The sequence below is a fragment of the Notamacropus eugenii genome, chromosome 1, assembly GCF_028372415.1.
Source record: "Notamacropus eugenii isolate mMacEug1 chromosome 1, mMacEug1.pri_v2, whole genome shotgun sequence".
NCBI lineage: Eukaryota > Metazoa > Chordata > Mammalia > Diprotodontia > Macropodidae > Notamacropus > Notamacropus eugenii.
This window is the reverse complement of record NC_092872.1, coordinates 3,551,655-3,576,679: the sequence shown is the minus strand read 5'-3', so window position 1 is coordinate 3,576,679 and position 25,025 is coordinate 3,551,655. Positions and strand designations below refer to the sequence as shown.

General features: G+C 40.7%; 1 protein-coding gene across 1 annotated transcript in view; it reads left to right on the top strand.

Moving 5' to 3' along the window:
- DOCK3 (dedicator of cytokinesis 3) overlaps positions 1-25,025 on the top strand; it is a 409,824-nt gene that overhangs the window by 280,690 nt on the left and 104,109 nt on the right. Inside the window, exons 13-18 of the mRNA XM_072612190.1 lie at positions 1,960-2,048; positions 9,996-10,121; positions 20,913-21,037; positions 22,617-22,779; positions 23,297-23,403; positions 24,642-24,813. Coding sequence (XP_072468291.1) covers positions 1,960-2,048; positions 9,996-10,121; positions 20,913-21,037; positions 22,617-22,779; positions 23,297-23,403; positions 24,642-24,813 — 782 coding nt within the window. The remainder of the gene's footprint in view (positions 1-1,959; positions 2,049-9,995; positions 10,122-20,912; positions 21,038-22,616; positions 22,780-23,296; positions 23,404-24,641; positions 24,814-25,025) is intronic.

Sequence of the window (25,025 nt, the reverse complement as noted above, 5' to 3'; positions counted from 1 at the left end):
GGAAAAGATGGACTAATTTTCCAAAGTTAATGAAGGAATAAAAGAAAGTCTGGAATCAAAGTAAAATGTGTACAAAACTTGCATTTGAGTACTTCCCAAACTGTTGATGTAATATTTCCCTACTTTACTAAGTGATCTAGGAACATTCTAGATTGAGGGAGTGCTGAAAGATTTTCTTCATTTGTTTTTCTTTCTCAGTATTCTTTATGTGCAGACCAAGCAATGAGTGCTGTCTCCAGAAACCTCTAGGCAGATTACATTTCAAGCAAATGATGACTGACCTAAGGAGGCTGGAAAGTGATAAGGAGAGCCCAACAGGGAGACCAGTCTTTTCCACCTTGTTAATACCTAGATGCTTCCCTTAATGTATCGATTGATTTGATGAGTGGAGATGTCTACAAGTCAAACAATGAAGAGCTGAAGGTGCTGCCAGAATCTTTCATCTCAATTCTAAATAGGAACTGTTCCATTTCAAGGCCACCATCTCTCCTACTATGGCAGCCACTAGGAACAGGGAGGCCACAAACTATAAATGGTCACCAATGCTCTTGACTCTCAAATATGTTCTCCTTCCTAAGCTCAGGCTCTTAGGAATCCTTGGATTCTCTTAAAATTCATCTCAAGCACCCTCTTCTGCAGAAGGTCTTTCTCATCTCCCCAGCTCCTCTCTAAGAGCTTCCTCTCTGAGGATACTTCCTCTCTAAGAATACTTTCCTTTTTCTCAGTGGTTGGTATGAGTTAACTCAAGCACATAGGGGTCTAGAATCAGGAAGACTCATCATCATGAGTTCAAATTCACTTATTAGCTGGGTGACCTTGGGCAAGTCATCTACCCTTGTCTATCGCAGTTTCTCACTGTAAAAATGGGCCAGAGAAGGAAATTGCCGAGAAAACCTTAAAATAGGGTCATAAAGAGTTGCACACAACTGAAACAACTCAACAACAAAAACCAACTTGTGTACATTGTCTCCCTCACTTGAATGTAGAGTCCTTGAGGATGTGGACTATTGTGGGGGAGTCCCTAGCACTTAACACATTACTTGGCTCATAGTAAATGCCTAATAAATAAATGCCTGCTAGTTGATTGACTTAATAATTTACAGCAACAACTGACTGTAATCATGCAGGTTACACTCAATGGGCTAAAAAAAATTTATAATCAATGATTGTCTGTAGTTTTAAACATGTGACTATCTTCCCTGGCTACTTCTAATCTAAACATTTTCATTTTAAAACCTATAGCATTTGATTTAAACTTAAAAGTGACTTTAGATTTTAAAATCTTTATTTGCTACAGTTCCAAACTGAAAGCTGTATCATACTGGACTGTGTAAATAAGGGAAACTTTTGTGTTGTTTCTGAGCACACACACGGAGCCCTTGATAATTGTTGGGGAGGTGACAACCTTCTCATCAAATGGAGTTTATTGAAGGTTTTTAATTTTCAAGGAGAGGCACAGAGTCAAGGGATTGTTCAGTGGACAATGTTTACATGATGATGGAAATCTTCCGTTGTCTGAAGTAATCCCCGGTGAGTGCTGTGAAAGTTGAAGGTACAGTGTTAGCATTTGGGGAGAGAGATGACTGTGCTATTGTCTTCTGACCCCTCTCCTTTGAATGTCAGCATTAGAATTCCCTTTCCCCTTTCTTGCCTCAGTTCTTTCTTTGCCCAAACCAAATGAATGGCCAGGAAAGGAATTTTCTACTACTTGTTGAAGCACCCAACCAGCTCTGCTCAAATTCCTCCTCCATGATAATGCAAACTGGTTTTGAAGTCAGAGAATTTGTAAGTGAATCTTGGCTCTGATGCTTACTGCTTGTATGACCTTGGACAGCTCCTTTAACTTTCCTAGGTTGCAGTAAAATGATAGGGCTGGTTTAGATGATCCTTAAAGCCTGTTTTAGATCTTTAATCAAGGTAAAATGAGGGACAGTAACACGTGATTTTTTTTTATTTCAGATGCAACAATGAAAATGAATGGTACCAGGTCCATGAAAATATCATCCGAAAGTCTAGCACAAAGTACACTGCTCCCAGCTCCAACTATGGTAATTTATTTTTTTTTAATATGAAAGCTTGCTGAAGCTTTGCATGATGGGGCACAGGTCATGCAGCCATCCCAATGTCTGTTCCTAAACTTTTATGTGCTTATGTGTTCCGCCTTCATCACGCTCCAGATATATTACTTAAGATCAAGCCTAATTATGCCTTTCCTTTATCTGGGCTGAGGAAATGTGTCACTGGAGTCATCCTACTAAGACTTGGGTTTTCTTAAACAAAAGCATCAACACAGAATTAAACTGATACTTAATAAAGTCACTTCTTTTTCAGTTACTGCTCATTCTTTGTGTCATAAGGAAACCAGGTCACTAGACAGTGTCAGTGATTAATCTAGCAATATCAGTCACTGTAGTTTGAGAATCAAAAAGTATTTCCAAGTGACTTAGATCTCTTTCCTGAACTTTTTCAAACAGAAATCATTGAAAGCCTTGCTATTGAAACCTCAGGATAGTTATGAGCATGAACAAGATTGTAGTTTCTAGATTGAATGAAAAGTTATTTTATGATTAAATCTAAAAATAGTGGTTTGAAAAATCTGTGACTCAAAATCATCTCGCACTTAGCTACTGAATTCACAAGAGAAACGGGTATTTATTTTTGCCATTTTCATCAATAAGTTATTTCATAACCACCTTTTCTTAACCATTTTTTGTCCTCAAACTTACACAGACTTTTCTGAGGATTATGAGTTGGTCTTGAATGACAATATAAAACCAACATGCCATTTGCAGGCAAAGAACTTCCTAGACAATTTTGACTGTCAGAAGGAGCTTATTTTTTGCTCTATAAATATAAATGGATATCTGAGTAGGAAGATCTTTGGAGCTGCTCTGAGCCAGAGGCTGCAGAAGGAAAAACATTCTGGAAGGCACGTTTGGCTCCACTTACATATTGCAGTGTGGGTGTCATCCATACCTACTGAATTATTTATTTAGCCAGGGTTACTTTTCCTTGTGTGTGTACTTTGGGATTAGGTGCAAAGTGATGATGACTGCCATTGCCATCTGAATTCTGAGGAGCACCTTGTCCGAGGTGCTCAGAAACCGCAGAGCCTTGGTCTCCTAAATGTGTGGACACAATAAACCTCTCTCTGAAGTAAGAGGAAAAGAAGAATTGGCCAAAAGCTAGATTTAAAACAGAAGGGAATGTCCCAAGTTATCTCTGGGAACACAGTCCCCTTTCATCTCTTTCACATCCTTTGGTTTATTTCTGTATTTTATTCACAAAATGATGCCCTTCAGATGCAAGCATGATTAAAGCTCATGTGAAATATTTAAGAAAAGTGGGAGAAGTAAGAGCACATCAGTTAGAAAGCTGCCCCAAAGGGCAGTGGTGTACCATCGCCCTGAACTCTTAAAAAGATTCGGCTTACTTTGCTCCCTAAAACTCTAGGGGCTTTTAACATAAAGGCAACAAGTAGCCTGTCACACACCTCCACCACCCTCTTTCTTTTTTTTATTTTTGTTCAAGGTCCAAACATATTGGGCACTTAATAGTCAGTCAATAAGCATTTATTAAGTGCCTACTATGTGCCAGGTACTGTACTAAGCACTGAGGATACAAGGAGAGGCAAAACATAATCCCTGTCCTCAAGAAGCTCACAATCTAACAGGGGACTGGCTGTTCAAAAAAAGGAACAAGGAGACAATATGGCCATTCTTGCTGTCATGAGCAATGTGTGCTGAGCCCCGGGCAGAGAGATGACTATTCCTCCACTGCCCTAACTTGGGAAAAAGGTAAAAGATTGTGCTTCCATCTAAGCCCCAATGAGTGGAAAATTGCCAATATGCCCCAGACCCCATTTCCTACAAAAAGTTGTAACTCTGGACTCTGGTGTTATATAGTGGCTCTTTTCCCCCAGCTGACTCTGCCTTTATTACCCTCATCTGCCTGCTTTTCTCAGTTTGGTGAAAATCAAGAGCTGAACAGGATGGCACAGACCTAAATCAGTGCCCACAGCTGCTTTCAAGGCCACTAAGGGTGACAGGGGGAGCTTCACAGCTAGCGGAGCCTAAATAGTATCGGAATGATAAGCTAATAAAGAGAGGCTATCTCCTGTCTGCAGCAAAGTTAGGGTTTCAACAATCCTCCGTTATAAAGGAAAAAATTACCAATGTCATCTTGAGAAACATTTCTTACAGGTATACAAAAAGCCCAGGGATATACAGTATAACAATTCCTGTAGATTAATAGATCACTTTTCTAGACATATGTGAATTTATATCTGAAAATTAATTCTCTTTCACCTGCACCTTGATTGTATTTATTTCTGTGTGTTTCTTAAATTGCTAGAGGGATGTTGCTGGCCAAATTCTGAATTTTGCTTTTTTCTGTTAATCTACTCAATTGAAGATCCATTTTTTAAAAATAAATTTTCTTTGCTTTATCCCACAACTAACCTGAGTCAATCTCTATGGGCAGTTAATTTAGAACTTCCAGTGCAATCACTTTCAAAGAGTCTTAGATGCTTTTCCCTAAAGTTGTCGTTTAGAATTACAGAAAGAAATTTCTGTTTTGGTTGTGGGTACTAAGAAAATATATAATTCTCCAATAACTCTAACATTCTCCTCTCTCTTCCCCCCACCTCTCTCCCTCTTTTTACTTTCTCTTACCTCCCTCTCTCCCCCTCCCTCTCTCTCCTTTCTCCTCCCCGTCTAACTCTCTCCTCTATCTTTTTCTCTACCTGTACACTCTCTGTGTCTCTGTGTCCCTATCTCTCCCCCTCTCTCTTTCTCCCTCCCTCCCTTAGTCTTTTCCTCCTTCTCTCCTTTACCCCTCTCCCCTCTTCCTTCTTCACTCTTTCCCTCTCCTCCTTTTAATAATACTCACATATCTTTCACTTGACTTATTGGTATATCAAATACACTCTCATTCATCATGAAGCAATTCCCATTCACATAGAGGTCATTAAGAATAGCAGACAAATTAAGCAATTAACAGGCAATTTTTCTATATTTTAAATATGTATTTTTATATTTAGGATATTAACTACAGAGCTATTTCAGCAGCTGGGCTGAGATTAATTTAGGTAATTAATCCCCATTCAACCATTCAACAAGTAGAAGATTCCACAGTTGATATGGCAGCACATTGCCAACCCACAGATGTCCCATGTAGATGTCACTTTGACCAACTACTTTTAATGGAACAGAATTCAATATTAGATTAAATTTAGGTTGCTAGTTTTAAGGAGATTTTAAAGTGTTCTCATGTTGGATGATTAAAGGAACCAAAAACCATTTTGTAGAATTATGTTGATATTACTGGTTGGGAAGACTATACAGCAGCTTGAAAATTATCTATAGGATGACTCCTGAGTAAGATTTAGAATCAAAACCTGGGTCTCAATCCTAGCTCTTTCATTTACTACTTAAGTGACATTGAGCAAGTCATTCAATTTCCAAACTTCCATACTCTTCTTCCACATCCATCTACTTCTCACTACTCACACAGCTACCACCTTAGCTCATTCCTTTACCACCTTTTGCCTGGATCATTGCAAGGACCTCCCAATGGATCTTCCTTCCTCAAGTTTCTCCCCATTGCAGTTGATCCTCCACACAACTGTCAAAATGATTTGCCTTAAGTCCTAGTCTGAAAATGTTACCCTCCTATTTAATAAACTTCAGTGATGTCCTTGTTTCCTCTCAGAAAAAGCAAAATGTATAAAGTCCTCCCTCTGGCTTTTAAAGCCCTTCACAATCTGACCCTGTTATATCTTTCCAGTGTCAATATACATTATTTCTTTTCCCTTAATTTACAGATCAGCCTCATGCCTGACATGTGGTTGCATCTTCCTCTCTGCCGCATAGACTCCCTCGCTTCGTTCCAGATTTAGCTCAGTTAGGACCACTAAAATTATTGTGCAGTTTCCCAAATGCAATCTGGGATGGGGTGGGGGACAGGGAGAGATAAAGCTCAAACCCCGCCTTCTGTACAAAGTCTTTTTCCCCCTCACCCCACCTATGTGTCCTGCCTCCCTGATTATCTTTAGTTTTCTGTTTATTTTCTCTATATTTACATGGATCCATATTATCTTCCAAGTAGGAGGAGAACTTTTCGAGAGCAGGAATAGTGTAGTTTTGTTGGGCTGTGTCTTTTCATCCCCAGTGACTACCATTGTGTCTAAAACATAGTTGTTGTTCAGTTGTTTCAGGCACATCTAGCCCTTCATTGTCCTTTAATAAATGCATATTGGTGGACAGTATTAGAAGATTACTGACCAGCTCTCCTTTTTCTAGAATGCATTCTAACGAAGAATTATTTGCATTTGTTATTTGTCATTATTTCAACAGACTCCCAAAGCAAGGTCATAGATAAATTTTTCATTATCAGTATTTTAAATTAACTGCTTTCTGGTGCCATAAAGGAAAACATGCTAATCTCATCAGTACTATTTAAAAATTCCAAAGCAAAGGATTCTAAGAGGCAGAGATGTGTGTGTGTGTGTTCATCCTTCTTTGCCAAAGACCATGCCATCAGAGAAATGATGACATGACTTGCACTTGACTTTGTTTTGAGTGAGGGAAGGCTGTGCATGTCACCAGCCTCACTTCTCCTCCAGAGCCATCTGAATCCAGTGAACAGATATTCATCAGGATGACTGGAGATGACCTGGGATGAGGCAATTGGGGTTAAGTGACTTGCCCAAGGTCACACAGCTAGTGAGTGCCAGGTGTCTGAGGTGAGATTTGAACTCAGGTCCTCCTGACTCCTGCACTAGTGCTCTATCCACCTTGCTGCTCCAAGAGGCAGAGATAAAGAAGTAAGGTATGCTAGGTATAGGTGCCAGCCTAGGCAAGGCACAGAAATAGGAGGTGTCGTGAGACATTCAGAGAACAGTGAGGTGGCTGATTTGATTGAAACAGAGAGTGAATGGAGATGAGGTGAAAGAAGTCTGGGGAGGTAGGTGGGAGCCAGGTCCTACAAGGCTTTAAATGACGGGCTGCGGAATTTGTATTTCAGCCAAGAGGCAACAGGAAGCCAGTAAAGATTTGAGAATAGGAGTATGAAATGGTAGCTGTTTTGAGAATACTACTTTTGGCATGAATGAATCGGAGGATAAGGAGAAGATGAAGTGAAGAGAAAGAATTAGAAAATTTGAAGCAAAGGGACCAGACCAATTAGGAAGCTATTGCAATAATGCTTTTGAGTGTTGAAATGGGTTGAAGTGAGTGAAGAGAAGGGACGGATAAAAGAGCTGTTAAGGAGGTAAAAATCAACAAGGATTTCCCAATAGATTTGATCTGGGGTAGGAAAGAAAGGGAAGAGTCAAAGATCCAATCCAGTCAATATTTGTGAAACACCTCCAGTGTCAGACACTGGGCTAAGGCTGGGGATATAATCAATAAAAAGAAAGATAATCCCTTCCCTCAATAAGCTTATAATCTACAAGGAGAAACAACACGCAAATGGAGACCAAAAAAAGGAGTGAGGGACAGAACAGCACAGGCAGGGCAGCAGGTACAAAGTGTATGATGTGAGAGCCCAGTTTCTGTGCTCTATGAAGGAAGGCTTTGGGAGGAGTTTGACACTTTGCCCTCTAGTCTCCAATCAGAAGGGAGAGAAAGCTGAGGGAGGTAGAGTCAATCAAGGTGTGAATTAGCAGCATTCTGGTGAGTTAAGAGGTGATGGATGAGCTTTTCCTAGGAAGGGCATCTTGTTCCTTGGAGTTGAAACCAGGCAGAGTAGCAAATGGAAAATGGAGTGAATAACTCTGAGGCTGCAAATATGGGTGACTGAAAGAATTATGGTGCCCTCAACAGAAATGGAAGAGTTTAGAGAAAGAATGCACTTGAAAAATATTATAAGTACCATTTTCAGACTTGGAAAATTTGAAATGATATTGTTACATCCTATTGGGGATGTCTATCAGGTTTGTATACATCCAGATGGAGAGATCTGTCAGGTAGTTTGAAGCAGCTAGATGGCACAGTGGATGGAATACCAGGCCTTGGGTCAAGAAGACTTGAATTCAAATTAGCTGTGTGCCTCTGAGCACTTGCTTGTTTCCTCATCTGTAAAATGGGAAGTAAATGACAAACTCCTCCAGTATCTTTGCCAAGAAAACTGCTAAAAGGGGTCCTGAAGAGTTGGACATGACAGAAAATAACTAAACAGCAGTATCAGATAGTTGGTGGCATGGAACTGGAGTTCATAACCGAGATTAAGTTTGCGTATACATAAACTGGGGAATCATCTGCACAGAAATGATTACATTAATGAGATCTGATAATACTGATGAGAGCTGGAGAGAAAAAGCCCCAAGAGAAAGCTAGGGAGTAGGGGGAGGGAAATGGTGATGATCCAGCAAAAGAGAAAGAGGTCAGACAGGTAGAAGAACCAAGACAGAGCTATCACAAAAGTCAAGGTAGGAAAGAATGTCTAGGAAGAGAAGGTGGTAAATAGTATAAAAAATTTAAGAGAGGTCAATTAGAAGGAAGAATGAGAAAAGAGCTGTCAGTGTAACAGTGTAGCTACCAACTAAGAAATCTTCAGTAATCTTGGAGAGAGTAAGTAATTTCAATTGAGTGGTAGAGTTGGGAATCAAATAAAAAAAGGAGGTGAGAAGTGTAGGTCTTCTGGCTATGATGGGGAAGTGATATAAAGATAATAAATTGTTAGGGCTAATTGAGAATTTTGTTTGCTTAAAGAATGGGTGAGCCCTGGGCACCTTTCTAGGGCAGAAGGTATTGGATAAGAAGATATTGGAGATGAAGTAAAGAGGTGAAGCAGGGTCCCACAGGAGTTGGGAGGAGTTGGGATAAAGGGCACAAGGATAATGAGAAGAAAATCTCTTCCTTAGGGACTAGGGCAAAGGAGGAAAAAATGGGGCAGCAATATAGGAGATTTTGGTCATTTGACATAGGAAAGAAGGAGAGGAACCATGGCCAATGCTTCCATATTCACAGGAAAGGGAGGTGCATTTGAGATAGAAGGGGAAAGAGAAAAGAAGAGGTTTCCTAGGGATAGAAGAAAGAGTTTAGAATTGCTGCTATGAAAAATGTGATAGAGAATCAGGAAAGACTAAAAGGATTTCCTTACAACGAGAACCTACTTAAGATTAGAGAGTAACTTGTATTGAACCCAGTTAGCACAATCACATAACTTTATCTTGGTACAATCATGTAACTGTATATCTGCATTCAGCAGTATATCACGAAGAATGATGGAAAAACCAGGTCTTGTGGGCAACCTAGTGTTGATGCCTGATGTCATGGCTGGTAAGCAGGAAAGGGTTTTAAGGGAAGAGAGTAGAGTACAGTTGAACTAGTCAGCCATAAGATCCAAATTTTGATAAGTGAAAAGTGAGATCAGAGCATGAGAGATGGAGGAGGATAATAGGAAGGGTGAAGAGACTGAAGAAGAAGGTTCAGAAGGAATTAGAAATAGGGAGGGGTGGGAGAATAGAAGGATACAATCAGAAGCTGTCTGGGACAAAAAAATTAAATACAGGATTACTGCCTTCCAGAATTTAGCATACTTCCCACTATAAAAAACAATACACAACATTGTTTGCACATTTCCAGCCAGTGGTATACCTTGTCCAGGAGGTCTTTTTTGACACACTTATCTCTAAATAGTCTTTATCCATCTTGTTTCTGTGGACTATTTGGGGCTTTCCCTAAGAGGACCCCCTTTCACAAAAACTGTCAGATTTTTCATCCTATTTTTGTTAAACCATTTCTTTATTTGTCAAGGTCATTCTGACCCATATTTCATTAGTTTTATGCCTCAAGGTATTTCTGAATAGTGGAATATTTCTGCAGAGTTGCTTATATTTTCTGCATGATGGCTTTCTAAAGAAAAACCTTGCATATAATATATTTTCCTGTGAAAGGAGTTCCTGAGTTACCCTCAAGATGGAATTGTGAGCATCTTTTTAAGATGGAATCGTGTGGCTCTGAAAAAAAGGGTTTTTTTGTTTCTTGCAGGTCTTATAATTTCTTTACAGCTTCTTCGTGGGGACATGGACCAGATTCGGAGGGAAAATCCGATGATCTTTAACAGAGGCTTGGCAGTTACCAGGAAATTGGGCTTCCCTGATGTCATCATGCCAGGTAGGCAGAATTGCTCTGGGGGCTCCCAGAGGGTGCTCACAAAATCAAGTCAGCTCTTTCAGCTGTGGTTGGTCAATATAGCTATTCTGAGCCATCCTTAGCTCCAATGGGCTCCCCTAGCCACCAGTCAAATCTTCTATTAACTGTAGGTGCTGGATTCTTCTCACAAAATCATACAGAACAATGTTCAAAAGTGCCACTGTGATAGACACAACAGACGGATTTTCTTATCTGACACCCTCTGTGATTTCTCCAGTGAAAGAATATGTACATCAAGATGAACAAAGATACCTTGTCACCTCCCTGTTATATCCCCAATCTCACAGGGAAACAGCCACAAGTGTCCTACTCCTTAAAGGGATAAAAAATGACAAAGTGTGGGAATGTCAATTTGAGGAGAATGATTGGTGCCATGTGAGAGCTAACAAGAAATCTCTTTTTAAAATTATAATAGTGCAAGATCAAAAAAATATTTTCAAATATACTATGCAAGCATCCTCAGTGTAAACATATGTATACATACAAGCAAGTTACCCAAAAGGAGTCTTGCATTCAGATGGCAGAGTGCCAAGATATTTTGACATAGACCTTATGCCTTCCACCTGCTAAGGTAACCCAGTCAGTGTCACATGATCCTTGACTGCTTGTCTCATCCTGCCAACCAACGATCCAATAATGAAGTTGAGTAGGTGTCATTTTACTAAAGAATAAGCTGATGCCATACTTCTTATTGTTCTTTTACCATGTAGTCCCACATTTTCCTATGGTAATGTCTTCCAAAATGACATGGAATGAAGCATGTAATGTTTCTTCCCTGCTCATCCCTGTTTCATAAATTTAGTTCCTCTAAAAGTTGTGGGCATTAGGATATGAAGAGAGTGAATCTTAAGCTTTCATTTTGGAATGTGCATGAAACCATATGAATGGGGGCAGGAGAGAAACATCTTTCAGTCAAATATTTGTAAGCAAATTTTCATTTCAAGAGATATTTTCAAAGTCATATATGAGAAAAGAGGTCCTTTGATGAGACAGCTGGTTGTCCCTCTGCCTCATCAGCATACCAGGGTCTGTAAAGGGTTTATGGATCCATTCCACAGAGCAGTTGAAGTAAGAGAAGAAGATAAATTGTGTCCTGTGAATGACGACTAATGGAAGATCGTTGAAGTCAGGCTGCAAAAATATTCATGTCATTTACCCCCATCAACCCATTCCAGGGAAAACCAAACTGCACCTGCTCAGTGAAGCACATTCTTGGGTCATTTCAGTTGGAGACTCAGAATTGGCACAGCAGGGGCATGACTGAGAGTGTCTTGAGAGGAGGAAGCAGCCCCACATCTGCCCTCTCTGCTTCTACATATGCGCTTCTTCGCTTGGCAGAGAGGATTCAAGCCTCTACTGGGCAAAACAATCCTTTGCACATATTGTTATCACCAGGATTGTGACTCATCACCTGCTAGCAGCCTCCTGATACCTCCCGAATCCCTCTCAGATTGGGACCTTGAGATCCCTTGGCTCAGCAAAACATTATAGCACTGAGGCTTTAGCCTGTGGTCAGACTACCTCCAGAGAAATGCTGAATCTGATAAATTTTCTGACACATCAACCCATCCATCCCAACACATGAACCCAGTGTCAGTGAGCCAGCAATCAACTGCTAGGTAAAAATGTTCAGTGATCGAGCCTCATTCCAGTGACTTCCTGTTTGCTTCACAGCTGTGAAATAGTATGATGTTGTTCCCCCATCATATGCAGCTTTATGGTAGAGAACAGCTTAGTTGTGGCCAGTGTGCACTTAAGGAAATGGCCACTAAAGTTGTGAGTGAAGCTGCTGTGGAGCTTCCTAACAAACCTAAGGAGTCATAGTAAATGGGGCCATGGCGGCTAAGTAGGTGAAAGGGATTTTCCCATCACCCTGAGGTCCAAGTGAAAATAAGCATGTCTTATTAGAAGTAACGAGAGAGTCACATCTTCAAACCACAATGAGCTGGCAGTTAATTAAAGGTTATGCATGAGAAAAAGTGAAAGAGGAGGGATTATGGCCAGAGCATATTTACACTGCTAGAAGTGAGAGTTTTGCAGTCTCTCATTGTACCATATTGTATGACAACATGTTCTGTCACTGTCTGGTCCGTCAGTATTAAGAAAGGGAATAAAACTTTTATTGCACTGTTACAGTTATTTTTCAAATGCTCTTTCTGGGCCCCAACACCTGACGGCCATCCTTCTTTTTTCAGGATATGGGGGCATAAGCTGGAGAATTTTGATCATAAGCTATGAACTTCTCAAGCTACTCCCAAGTTCCTGGATTGATAGTGGCAGTGAAAATGCTAGCCTTGGGAATGGCATCTTTGATTCTAAAGGCTAATCTTAAGGATGGTTTTAGAAATGTTTTTTCTAGCAAATCATTTTTTTCCTTCACTGAACTCACTACCTTTGTTGACGGGATAGCTAGCCATCAGTCACTTTTGCTTCCATTTTTATGTTATTCCTTACCTATCTCTAAATTCATCTTTATACGCATTACAAGCTAATAATGTTGTAGCAAAATTTTTGGTCCCTTACAGATTTTCTTAACAAGATAATCACGAAAGACTGGAGCAGTAAATAAGCTTGCTAGATAAACAAGGCTACCTTGATCAGTGTAATTTCCATTCCAGGATTCATTGCAGATTCCTAATACTTACTATATCAAACTGCCTACCATCTTCAGAAGTGTGGGGGAGGGGGAGGAAGGGAAGGAGAAAATTTAGGAACTCAAAGTCTTGTAAAAATGAACGCTAAAAAATTTTCTTAATATGTAATTGGGGGAAAAAATAATATTTAAAGAAAAAAAACCAGATTCTTACCACTGTCACCTAAAAGACCATAACTTCAAATGAATGCTTTGAAATCTGTTATGTCTATTTTATTAAAGTAATTTTATTTTAGGGCTATTTCATTAAAGAAATTAAATTTATTAAATTAAATCTGTTTTTACTAAAGAAACATCATGGGTTAAGAAAAGGCAAGAACCCTTTTTCCTAATCCATGTAAAGATAATATAGAACCACCATTTTCTTAAGAGAGTAACCTTCCCTTTCTCTATGTATTACTCTATAAGACAGAAAACCAAAAACTAACAGCATGCCATATGTGCACCTATGAGGTGCTAGAGAAGATTGACATGTCTACCACACCCCAAGTTTGACCCAACGCTTCTGATCTCCAGACCTTCATGAGAATCAGGGCCCTGGCATGCCTCCGGAGAACATTGTAATGATTCCTCTGGAAACTCTTGGGCTTACCCTCTAACCTTGGAATTCCCAACTTGGTTGTGACATGAGCCAAGTGTCATGCTGACAATTAAATGTTCTTGTGTCTGTCTTTGTCATTCAGGAAAAAAGGATTCAGTTGAACTAGCCCTATGGTTGAGAGTGTGTTTCTAGCTACTGACTGAGGTTTTCTCAGAGAATAAAATTGCTTTGATCCTGGGGCAGGGCTGGGGAGGAGGGTAGGAAAGGGGACTGCCACTCCCTGGGTGATGTGGGGTGGGCCAGGCCATGTGCTGCTTGCCTTTGGAATGATCCTTGATTTGTATACTGAATTTGCTGAGTAGAATCAGTTGCCTACGCATGGCAGTGTCTGTCTTCCCAAGGATACCCTTCCCTTTACTCACCTGCTTAGTGTACACTCTGCCTCTTACTCTGAGCCTCTGATGGAAAGTGCATGCTTCATCATTGATCTGTGAGTGATGTTTCTTTCTCTTGTTCTTTTTCTCTCTGTCTTAATTTTTCTTGTTCTCTCTGTGTTATCCCTTCATTGTCTCCCCTTTCTTTCTGATGCAGAGATGAAGATAGTTGGGTGTAAGTTCCTGCTTTTCTGTTCAATGTCTGCTGCTTGCTTGCTTTTTCTCCATCTCCACTTTTTTCATGGAATGTTGGTGAAGGTAACAAATCATTGCAATATTGGGGGGAAATCATGTCCATTCTCCACCCTTCACCAGCCTCCCCTCCCTTGGGCAGATTAGAATGAAGATCTGTTGGGAGAGGTCCACCAAGTGAACTTGACGGCACAGCCCTGAAGACTTGCAAAGGCACCGCTTTGGACCGTCAGGAAATCTTAGCAAGAGGAGCCTTCTTAGCCAGTGAGACTGAGGGCTTCTCAGCATATTCACAACACCCGCAGGGTGAATCCACTCTCAAGTGGGAGGGGAAATAGAACAGATTACAAATAGATGAAGGGATTTTTGTGAAAAAAGGCGGGCCAGTCACTCACACTAGTGAAGGGGAGATTGCGTGGCATTCTTGTCTTGAGCAGCCCAGGAAAGAAAGGTATCCTTGAAGTCTTTCCTAGTTCATGAATACTTTCCACTCTTTCCCAACACACGTAACACAAAAGAACTGTTTCATGAACGTGTTTCTAAGGAAGGGAGATGTTCAGAGCTGCTACAGGTTGGTTCATAGGAATATAATCAGAAGTCTGATGAAAGCTTTGGCGCATCTAATAATAACAGTTAGTACTTTAAGGTTTGCAAATCACTGTACAAATTTATTTTATTTTGTCTTCACAACCACCCTGGAAATTAGGTGCTATTATTATCCGCATTTACAGATGAGGAAACTGGAGCAGATAGAGGTTAAGTGGCTTGCCAAGGTTTAAGTAGCTATTAGGTGTCTGAGACCAGATTTGTACTCAAGATTTCCTGACTTCAAATCCACCATTCTATCCATTGTGCCACCTAACTGCCTACTGTTTGTCAAGGATGATTGTGGAAGGCACTCATCTGCTTTCTGAGGAGAGAGTGAGGAGAATTTGATGCTCCTTGGCCTCAAGAAAGGAATAAGCATGGCCCTATAACCTTAAGGAAGGCAGTGAAGGTAATGGAGTGAGACATAGTCTTGGAAGTCTGGAAAACTGGCTTTGAACCCTCCTCCTGACACATGATAGCTGTGTGACCTTGGGAGAGTCATCTAACCAGTGGCCCAGACTTCTCTTCATGGATGTCAGCTCTAGTTCAGTTATCAATTTGCTTTGGAGCCTGAGTTGTAGTTCTACCCCCAGCCAGTCCCATCCTCCTCCCCAAAATGCAGCCATGCTGAGAAAGCCACAGTGTTCATCAGAGACCTCTCATTGATGGACATTTGAACAATATGGATTCTGTGTCTTTGGCCCTCAAAAGATAGAACCCTACAGTATTTCTCAAGAAAGCAATCGGATTTGACAGTCTGCCCCTCAAGAAAGGGGCTAAGTTGAAGTCACTTTCGTACCCATAATCATCCAGAGAAGGAGAGAGAGACCAATATTCATCCCCTCTTCTATAGGGTGAGAGTGGGTAGGTTTGGGGAGTGTGCGGAAGCTTTCTCTGCATTTCACCGAACCACATGGAGAAATTGCCATTCTGACGCACCAGCAGATAAAGTGAACACAAGCATTCCTGGAGAAGGTCGCTGGTCAGATTCAGAGATAATTTATTTCTAAGTTTAATGATACCAGTAAAAATCTGTGAATGTAAAGCTACTTCTTATTTCATGAAAGGCACTTACAAGGGCCTGAAAGGAAGCTCCTTTAGTTCGTTGAAGGAAAACCATAAGGGCTGGGAGGGGAAAAAAAAGAGTTAAATGGGATTTTACATATTTATTTTATATTTTACATATGTATTATATGTAAATATATATTTTATACACATATATATTATATGTGTATGTGTATATATGCGTATTTAATTGGTGTCACTATTACTGTGTTTACCCACACAAATAATGTAATGAAAGTGATTGCCTGGTGCAGGGCACTTTGCAGCTGAGCTCACTTCCATGCAATGGGGTCTGAGGGGGGGTTCTTGTTTAACGGAGTACTCTGGGGCATCCAAAGAGTGGGTCCAGCAGTTCTGAGTAAACCCAGGCATCATTCTGATCCTCAGTGAAGGTGCCTCAACTGGAATGGGGAGATTTCTTAATATGCTGACTGGAGCTTATTTTCAAAGAATCATTTGAGAAATCTGTCTGGTTTTATAGTTTGAGATTAAAAGGAAGAAAGAGAAAAACCAGTTTACATGCTGTGGCAAATTAAAAAAATAATTTTGAGAGACAAAGTTTTTAGGTAAATTATAATCTATTTTATCAACCATGGCTAGCTAAGGGTTAACGAAAAGGGCTCATTGTCCTCAAAAGAAATCATGGCCACTTCTTGAGGCTTGTAAACCCTTGGATGAGAGGTGTTTCAGCAGATGGCAGTCAGTTCTGATTAATAATTAATGAGAGGTGGACACTGGCTCACTCTAGTGCAGGACTGGCAATAACATCTGATCCCGCTTGGACAAAGAGACTATGTCCATACCCAGAGCACCCCCACCTAGACAAAGGATCCACCTCCACCCGGACTTGCTTGAGTGGAACACAAAGAGCAGAAATTCACCTCAGATTAGAGATTCCTTACAAGGTTAGGTGAGGTCTGACCACAATCGAGGAGCAAGTTCAGCCTTCGGAGACTGTGTTTTTGAAATGAGGATGTTAGAAAATCGCCCCAAATCATTGGTTGTTCATAATCATTTCCGTATATACTCTTCTGTGGGTCAGTGAGTGTTTCAGAAACTTCCTCTGTACATTCTAAATTCCTTAGAGAAGCAGAAACTGTGTAATTATCCATTTTTTTGTTCCCACAGCCAAGCACCATACCGTACCCATGATAGATATTTAGTTAATATTTGCGAAATCGTATTAAGGGAAAAAAATTAACCCATTGGTTCATACTGAAAAGATCAGTTTCCTAAATCCACATACCCCAAAATTCAGTTCTAACCTGTTCCTCATGAATAGTAATGATAATTATTTACATGTATAACCATTACAGTTTACAGAGCATTTTTCCATGCATTATTTCATCTAAATCTTCCAGTGGCCCTGCCAAAGAGGCAGAGGAGAAATTACAGTCATTTGATTGAGAAAGGAAGCGACATGTACAAAATAATATGTTAAGGGGCAGAGGGCTTGAACCCAACTCTTATGACTCCAATCTTCCCAGATAATGTCTAGAATATCCTGTCTGAAGCTTCTTGCCAAAGTCTGTGACTGGCGAGTTTAGTCCCTGTACTAGACCTGAATGGTTCTGGATCATCTACAGAGCTGGATACAGGAAAGAAGGCAATAGATGGACAAAGCTAAGGAACTCTAATCTTGCCAGAGTAAATAGAGACCAGTTCTGACCGTCAAAACCAAACAATCCATTATCGTTATCTCTGCTCAGGGAGTAACCATTTCGTTCCTTCACTGCACTGTTAACTAAGTGGATCAAGCCAGAATTTTCTCCTTTGTTGATACTTATACTATTGTGACAAGAAGGCTTTAAAACAAACCAAGACTTAAGGAGTTTTTCAGTCTATTTTTTTATCTGGCCCTCTTCAGTTTATACCACTTCAGCTATTATGCCCATTAGTGATGGTCATATGTGACAGGCTTCTCAGAAACGTCTTTGACATGAGGTGGTGAGCAGCCCTTCATAGTGAGGCTCTTGTTTATTACCACTCTCTCTGAAACTCCATCCTCCCATGAACAGAAGTAGTGTTGACAGCCATCACTTCTGTAGCTGTCTAGCTTTGAAAGGCCATGTAGTCGCTTTAATATTTCATTCTGATTTTCCTCATGAGAAATAGGTTTTAGCTATCTTAGAGGTTCTGGTAAAAAAAATCATTCATTCATTTGTAAAATATCTATTGAGCACCTACTATACACAAGGAGATGAACAAAATGGAGGCAGATGAAGGATGAAGTAGAAGTGCCATGAATTGGTCAGCCAGTTTGAGGAAATGGAAAAGAGTTGGGAAAAGAAACAAGGCTCTAGGAGGAATTACTGTCTAAAGAAAGGATTATTAGCAGAGCCAATCCTTGACAAAATTATCAGACTGTCAAAGAAGTCCATAAATGGAATGAGCTGCTTGGATAGTCCTGCCTTACCCAACATGGAAGCTCTTTGAGAGGTGGAACATTCATTGGGGATGTTATAGAGAGGATTTCTGTTTGTGTAAGGGAAGGTCTCTGAGATTCCATGAAGTTTGTCTACATTTTTCCTTCTCCCCCACCCCATCCTCTATACACACACTCATATACATCTTACATCCTTTTCCACCTCCTCTTTGTGCTTGACACCTGGGTCTGCTGTGTCCTGCTTTGTGTCTATCCAAGGCCCTGCCCTCACCTGTCCCATTCCATATTTCAGATTGCTCTTCCCTTGCCCTCCCATCCCCATCATCACAGAGCTGCCCTTTTTCCTGTGCACAGGTGATTTTTGAAATCTGGGTTAGTGTACACATCCCATGTAAGACCTGTTCCATTTAACAGGAACCATGCCATTGTCTGAAAATGATGCCTTACCTATACCCAAATGCCAGTTCTAATGATAGTAATTTCAGGAACCTTGCAGGACAACAGGAGAGATATTTTGGGCAAGGAAGCCTTTTGATGGTTTCCACATCACATGATTGGGCGTATCCTCTGCTGGGTCATCAGGATCCTTGCAGTGAGTACCATTATCATCTCCAGACTTTAGAGATGCCCCATAGAGACCTTGGTTTTAAACAATTTATTCTAACACATTTAATCTCTAACAAAGATGTCACTGAGCAGAGGTCAGGCAGGACAAGATAAAAGAAGTAGGGATAATCTACAGTTCAGACCGTTTGACCTGCCAAATAGTTACATATGCATGGAAGAACATAAGCATGATGCCTGTAGAGAACTTTGACGCTTTGTGTGAATTTTTAGGAACTTAAACCAGTAAGTTAAAGGTGTTTCGCCTTAACTGGTGATTGAACCTATGGGCTTATTTCCCAACAAGCTCATTATTTCCTTTCCCCTACATTGTGAAACAGTGACCCAATTAGGATGAAATTTGTAACTTTCCCTTTATTGTAAGTTTCTGGGTAACTAAATTTGATTACTGCAGTCTTGGAGACACTTTAGCTTTCACAAGCTCTAGAAAATACTTATGAGATTACTGGAAATACATTACCATCCGTTTTCTGAGCTTGCCTTATGGTCAGTTTCCAAACCTGTTATTCTCCATTTCTGCATGTAACCTCATCGTCAGTCTCTGAGTATATATGTTGGTTAGGTCTATCAGTATACTTTATGCTCAGTTTCTGACATGCTTCTGAATATAACTTTTAGCTTATGAATATGTATTTTGGTCAATTTATAGATACACATTGTGATCAACCTCTAAGTATATATTTTGGTTAGTTTCTGAGTAGCATACTGTTCATTTGTCATGGACTAGTTTTTTTCTATCTTTGAGCTTTAATATTTCCCAGTTCCTAACGGTGAATTCTCTACTTCATCAAGGTTCAGAGAATAGTCTGAGTAATAGGAAGTGAATTCCCATTCATATGGATGCCCCCTCCCAAAGAAATGTACCCATTTCTGAAAATATTCAATTGTTCTGCACACTCAGCCCCCAGAGCAGCTTTGTTCTTACAGACAAGTAACAGCTTGGCCGTCTCTTAGTCATCCATCAATCTTCAGATATGATCAATGTAGAAAAGGGGCAGGAACATTTAAGTTTTTATGTAAAACATAAGAGGAGTCTGGAATTTACGACCAACGCAGAAAGTTCTCAAAGTGCCAGAAAATAAGCCCTTCTTTTCTGACTATAGTTATACTCAATAAACAGATTATAATGTATCCATTTTTCTAAGTACGAAAATGGAGGAGGGGAGGTATTAAAATCTGACAACTTGAATTGGTCCCACCTTTGCCATTGAAACATTCCATTACCTCATTACTGGGTTTCCTCAGCTGCTAATTCACCTTCCATTTTTCCTTACCCATTATTTTTTGCTGTTTTCTTTCTTTGAAGATATATTTTCTTGCCTTGCCTATTTTTCCTGAAAGTCATGAGCCCTCTTTTAGAATATGTGGGAAAAACTCTGCTAGGTGTTAAATTTAGAAGCTAGGGCAGCCTAAATATGAACATTTTGTATGTATTTACATGTATAATCAGCAGGTATTCTACCACAGCTTTCCCTTACATCAGCATCCCCTCAAGGACAAGCCTATTATTCTGACTATTGTGAATTTGAGACCGAGTCTCTTAAATCCGAGTAAAGGCTGGTAAAGCTGGCTGGAGGTTAGGGAAGCCGATAACACAAGGGGTTGACAGACTGTCTCCTCCATCGACCTAGCATCTGTCTTTCTAGATATAATCATCTGCTCCAAGAACACTTGCAAACAAGGTGATGAAAACTTGGCAGGCATGCCCAGTGCCCTCTGCCTGGCACACCTGCAGGAAACCAACTTCTGAGCCAAAAATCCAGCAGGAAGCCTTAGTATTCTTTCTCAGGAGAAAGAGAGGTTTGAACTGCAAACAACCTTTCCAAAGAGCAAGAGAAGCTCTGAATTGAAGTTTGCAGAGTGAGGGGGAAAGGAAAAGTTAGCGGGTAAGGGACGACTGAGCAGATCTGTTACCCACTGTTTCCAAAATCTCCTCCAGTTTGAAACTTAAGTATGATAGTCATTTTAGGTTGTTCCACTGGAGGGTCTTATAAACTAATTATCCACCTCTAGGCCAGGAGACTGTTCTCTTCCCCTCGAGTCACAGTGTAGTGGATGAATTAACACTTCAAGAAAACATGACTAACCACCCTAAACTCTGCTTCATTGATACTGGAATGTCCATGGTTATTGACCCCTGGCTTGGAATGCACTGGGTGCCAGCACATACCTCAGAGGAACAACACAGGGAGGCCTGTTCTCTGTCATCATCATGAAGTACCATGACTTCTGCTCCTTGTGAGAAGCTTTCATTTCTCTTACACCATAGGTGATATCCGAAATGACCTCTACCTAACCCTGGAAAAGGGAGATTTCGAGAGGGGGGGAAAGAGTGTGCAAAAGAACATCGAGGTGACCATGTATGTTCTCTATGCAGATGGAGAAATTTTAAAGGTAAGGAAAGCAACGAACAGCATGCTTGAGACTTGCATGGCCACTGACATAAAATTATGAGACATGGATGCCCTATAGGATTAACTATAGGACCTGACTCTGTCAGCTCATCTGGTTTATATCCCTGTCTCTGAAGCCAGTCTGTCCTCAAACCATCCCAGACAGGTAGTCACCTGCCCGTATGTATTTCTTTATTTGTTTAATCTCTAAAGGAAACTCCATAATCTCCCTTGGTAACCCAGTTTATTCTCTCACAACCCTTACAGAAATTCTTCTGAATAGCTGACATAAGTCTTCCCTCCTACAAGGTGAACTCATTATTTCTTGTTATATTCCATGTGAAAAAAAAGAGAAGCTCCTTCCTCCCCTCATCCAGTCCCCTCTTTGATAACCATTAACTGTCCCTCAACTCTCTCTTCCTTAAGTGACTTCAATGAAATGGATTTGGTCTTCAGTCAAGTGTAGGTAGTACTGCTGACCCACCAATAGTTCCAATGTTTATTAGTACAATGTTGTGACTATAAGGAGCTATCATGAGTGTAGGCTCATTGTTTCTGAATGGATTCTGTTTCCGTAATAGGACTTTATTTTAGTCCTCACCGTAAAGAAATCTGCCATCTCCTCAAACACCCTTAGGTTGCTCATCTAAAGATGAGGCAACCACAGAAGAGATTTGAAACATTGGTTATGCTTAGGGCTCTATCCATTCATCAAACTGTCAGTGTAATAATTTAATCTTAAGTAGGTGGAAGGTAAATGAAGTTAATCAAAACCATCTCATAAAGATGGAAAAGAAATGGAAATTAAGGTTGGTTGTTGACTCAGAGAAGAGTCTTCTATTTGGGTAATCTGGGAAACCTCACATTTCTAGAAAAGAGTCTTATGCCAGGTCCTTATACAGAACTGGCATCACTTTTTGGTTTTAGAGTTTGGGAATTGTAGCAAAATTAAACCCCAGAGATGTCCAGCTTTTTGACTTTCTCAGATCTGTCTCCAAAAATAATTCAAATTTGTTTTCCCTATACTATGTAACAGCTCAGAACATCAAGTTTTGGGGGCAGATTATGCAACAGTAGAAATAGATGCTCTTTCCTAGATTTTGTTAATTGAATTTTTCTAGTCTGATGAAATATCCCATGCTGTTGATTTCTTAGTATCCCACTGTTCTATACAGTTTGGGGATTTCCTTTTTGAACTAAGATGAACAGTTCATATTAATGGCTCAAGTATATTGTCCATTTTCTTTCAGTTTGCTAGGCAGCTATACTTAGGTCGCTTCTGTCCCAAATGAACCTCCTGAGGAGTCATCGTCTTATTATGTGTGAGCACAAAGGTTTCTCAACAACTACAAAACTTGCTTCTAGGAATATCAGATTCCAGGGAATTAAAATTTCTCATTTTTTTTTCTTAGCCTTCAAGATGGTAGAGAGTAAAAATTAAATGGAAAATAAGGGTCATTTCCAGATGAAGCGCTCCCCAAAAATACAAGGATTCACCTGTGTGTCTGGGCTACAACTGCTAACTTTGTCCTTCAACCAGCCTTTCTTTGGATGTTGATTTTCCGTGTTCTTTCTCCTAGGACTGCATCAGCCTCGGCTCAGGGGAGCCCAGCAGGACTTCTTATCACTCCTTTGTCCTCTACCACAGTAACAGCCCTCGCTGGGGGGAAATCATCAAATTACCCATCCCAATAGATAGGTTCCGGGGCTCCCACCTGCGCTTTGAGTTCAGGCATTGTTCTAGTGAGTACCACTTCCTATCGGCTTCCCCAAAGAGTGCTAGCGATGGTTCCCTTCCCCGTGGGGACATGGCTGTCTTGAATCACAAGGGGGGGCGGGGTTTGCAAGAAGCCAGAACTCAAGAGATACTATTGTCAGAAATTGTTCCTCCAGATTTTGGAAGTAATGGTCCGCAGCCAGAATGTCAGATAGAGGCCCTTTGTTGAAGTAGACAATTCCCAGCTTCATTTTCTTTGAGAAAGTCACTCTCCTCAGAGTACTTTTTCTTGTGGTGCTTGTTTAACTTCCCCCTTCAGAGTTGTGTTCTATTAAGAGTAGCAGTTTGGGTCTAGAAAGATGAGGCACCTAGAGGACTAAGTGGAGGACCAGCTGAAGCTTTGCATCCTCTTCACATCTGAGTCCATGAAATGCCTAAAGAACAAAAAAGAATGGGATCTGTCATAGTTCTAGAAAAGGCTCTATTTGAGAAGCAAGACAAAGGAAAAAATAATCAAACTTCATCCCTTAACTCTTATTACAGCAAAAGACAAAGGCGAGAAGAAACTCTTTGGTTTTGCGTTCACTCCTCTGATGCGAGACGATGGTACCACCCTGTCCGATGACATCCATGAGCTCTATGTCTATAAGGTATGAGGCCTCAGACCACCCAAACCAAGGGCAACATTGTTATCTACCCCATTGAGACTGTTTCTCTTTGACGTGCTTTGTGGTGTGCATGTGTGTGTGTGTGTATACATATATTAAGCACACATTCACACGAAACTGAGGAGAATCCAGATGTGTTAAGAGCAATGTTTCAGCCAGAGGGATGAAATTGTATTATCCATGTGCTATTAACTTTCCTTTCCACAAACTGCGATGGTGGATCTTTTGTTCTCTGTCTGTGGCGTCCATGGCAGAATGAGCTGGCCATGGTGACAGTGTCAACCTGCATACTCTACAAAATCCATAGCACCAGTTCTTGGCAATACAATCTCTGAAAGCACAGTGGACAGTCTAAGGTTACTCCTCCCCTCTCCCCCTTCCTTCCCCTCTCCTCTCCTTGTGCTTTACCCAAGGGAAGGTACACTTCCATGGCCAAAAGCTGCTTTTTTTCCTTTGGGTTTACAGGCTACATATTTTGCTCAAACAGCAAGCCTTAAACCCAATTCATTATGGAGCTCATAGATTGGTCAACAGGTCCCTGCCCACCTAGCACAAAATGAATGTAATACTAAAGATAATGGTTTCTCTTTTGCCCAGGAACCCTGAGGGTCTTCTCCTCCCAGTTTGATTTCTTTTTAAAGGGGCCATCCCTTGAGTAACTACTTAAAGTAACCACTTGAATGGGTGTTTCTCACTCAAAGTAAGAATGTGATAGGACCTTAGTCTAAAATGGCAAGGGTCTCACATGGCATCCTGAGCCATCTCCAGTCATCCTGATGAATATCAGACCACTGGACCCAGATGGCTCAGGACAAGAAAGTGAGGTTGATGCACAGCCCTCCCTCATTCAAATCAAAGTCAAGCTCAAGTCGTGTCATCATCTTGAGGTTATGGTCCTCTTCAAGAATGAAGGACAAACACAACCAAACAACAACACTCCTAGTACTCTCTTTCACTGGGAAAAACAATGGTAATCTTTGTGACTAGATGTATGCTCTACACAAGGATCCTTAAAAGCTCTGCTGGGCTTTGAAGAGATTTGAACAGGAAACCCTCCTTTCTGGGATACATGCAGCTAAATACATCAGACTGCAGGGGAATGCAGTCGGTCAGGAGCTAGATATTCTGGGTAACTGGATTTTGCTAATAAGATGTGAATATGAGGAGTGGCTAAAGGAACTTCTTAGGTGATGTGTCTTGTCTTTTTTCTGTAACCGTAGTGTGATGAGAATAGTACATTTAATAACCACGCACTCTACCTGGGCCTCCCATGCTGCAAAGAGGACTACAGTGGCTGTCCCAACATACCTTCCAGCCTCATCTTCCAGCGCAGTGCCAAAGAGACCTTCTCTATCTCCACGCAGCTTTCTTCCACCAAACTCACTCAAAATGGTAACGAGCCAGGACCCATTACTAATCCTATGGAGTTCTTGGCATTACAGCTTGGGGCGTTCTATATTGTCAAAACTGTCAGCTACACTTATTTCCTGATTTTGCCTCACTGAGCATGTGCCAGATAGGAGAGAAAGGACTTTTATGACTATTTAGATTTTTCCTCATTCTTTGTCTTCAGAGCACATTAGGCGTTCAATAAATGCACATTG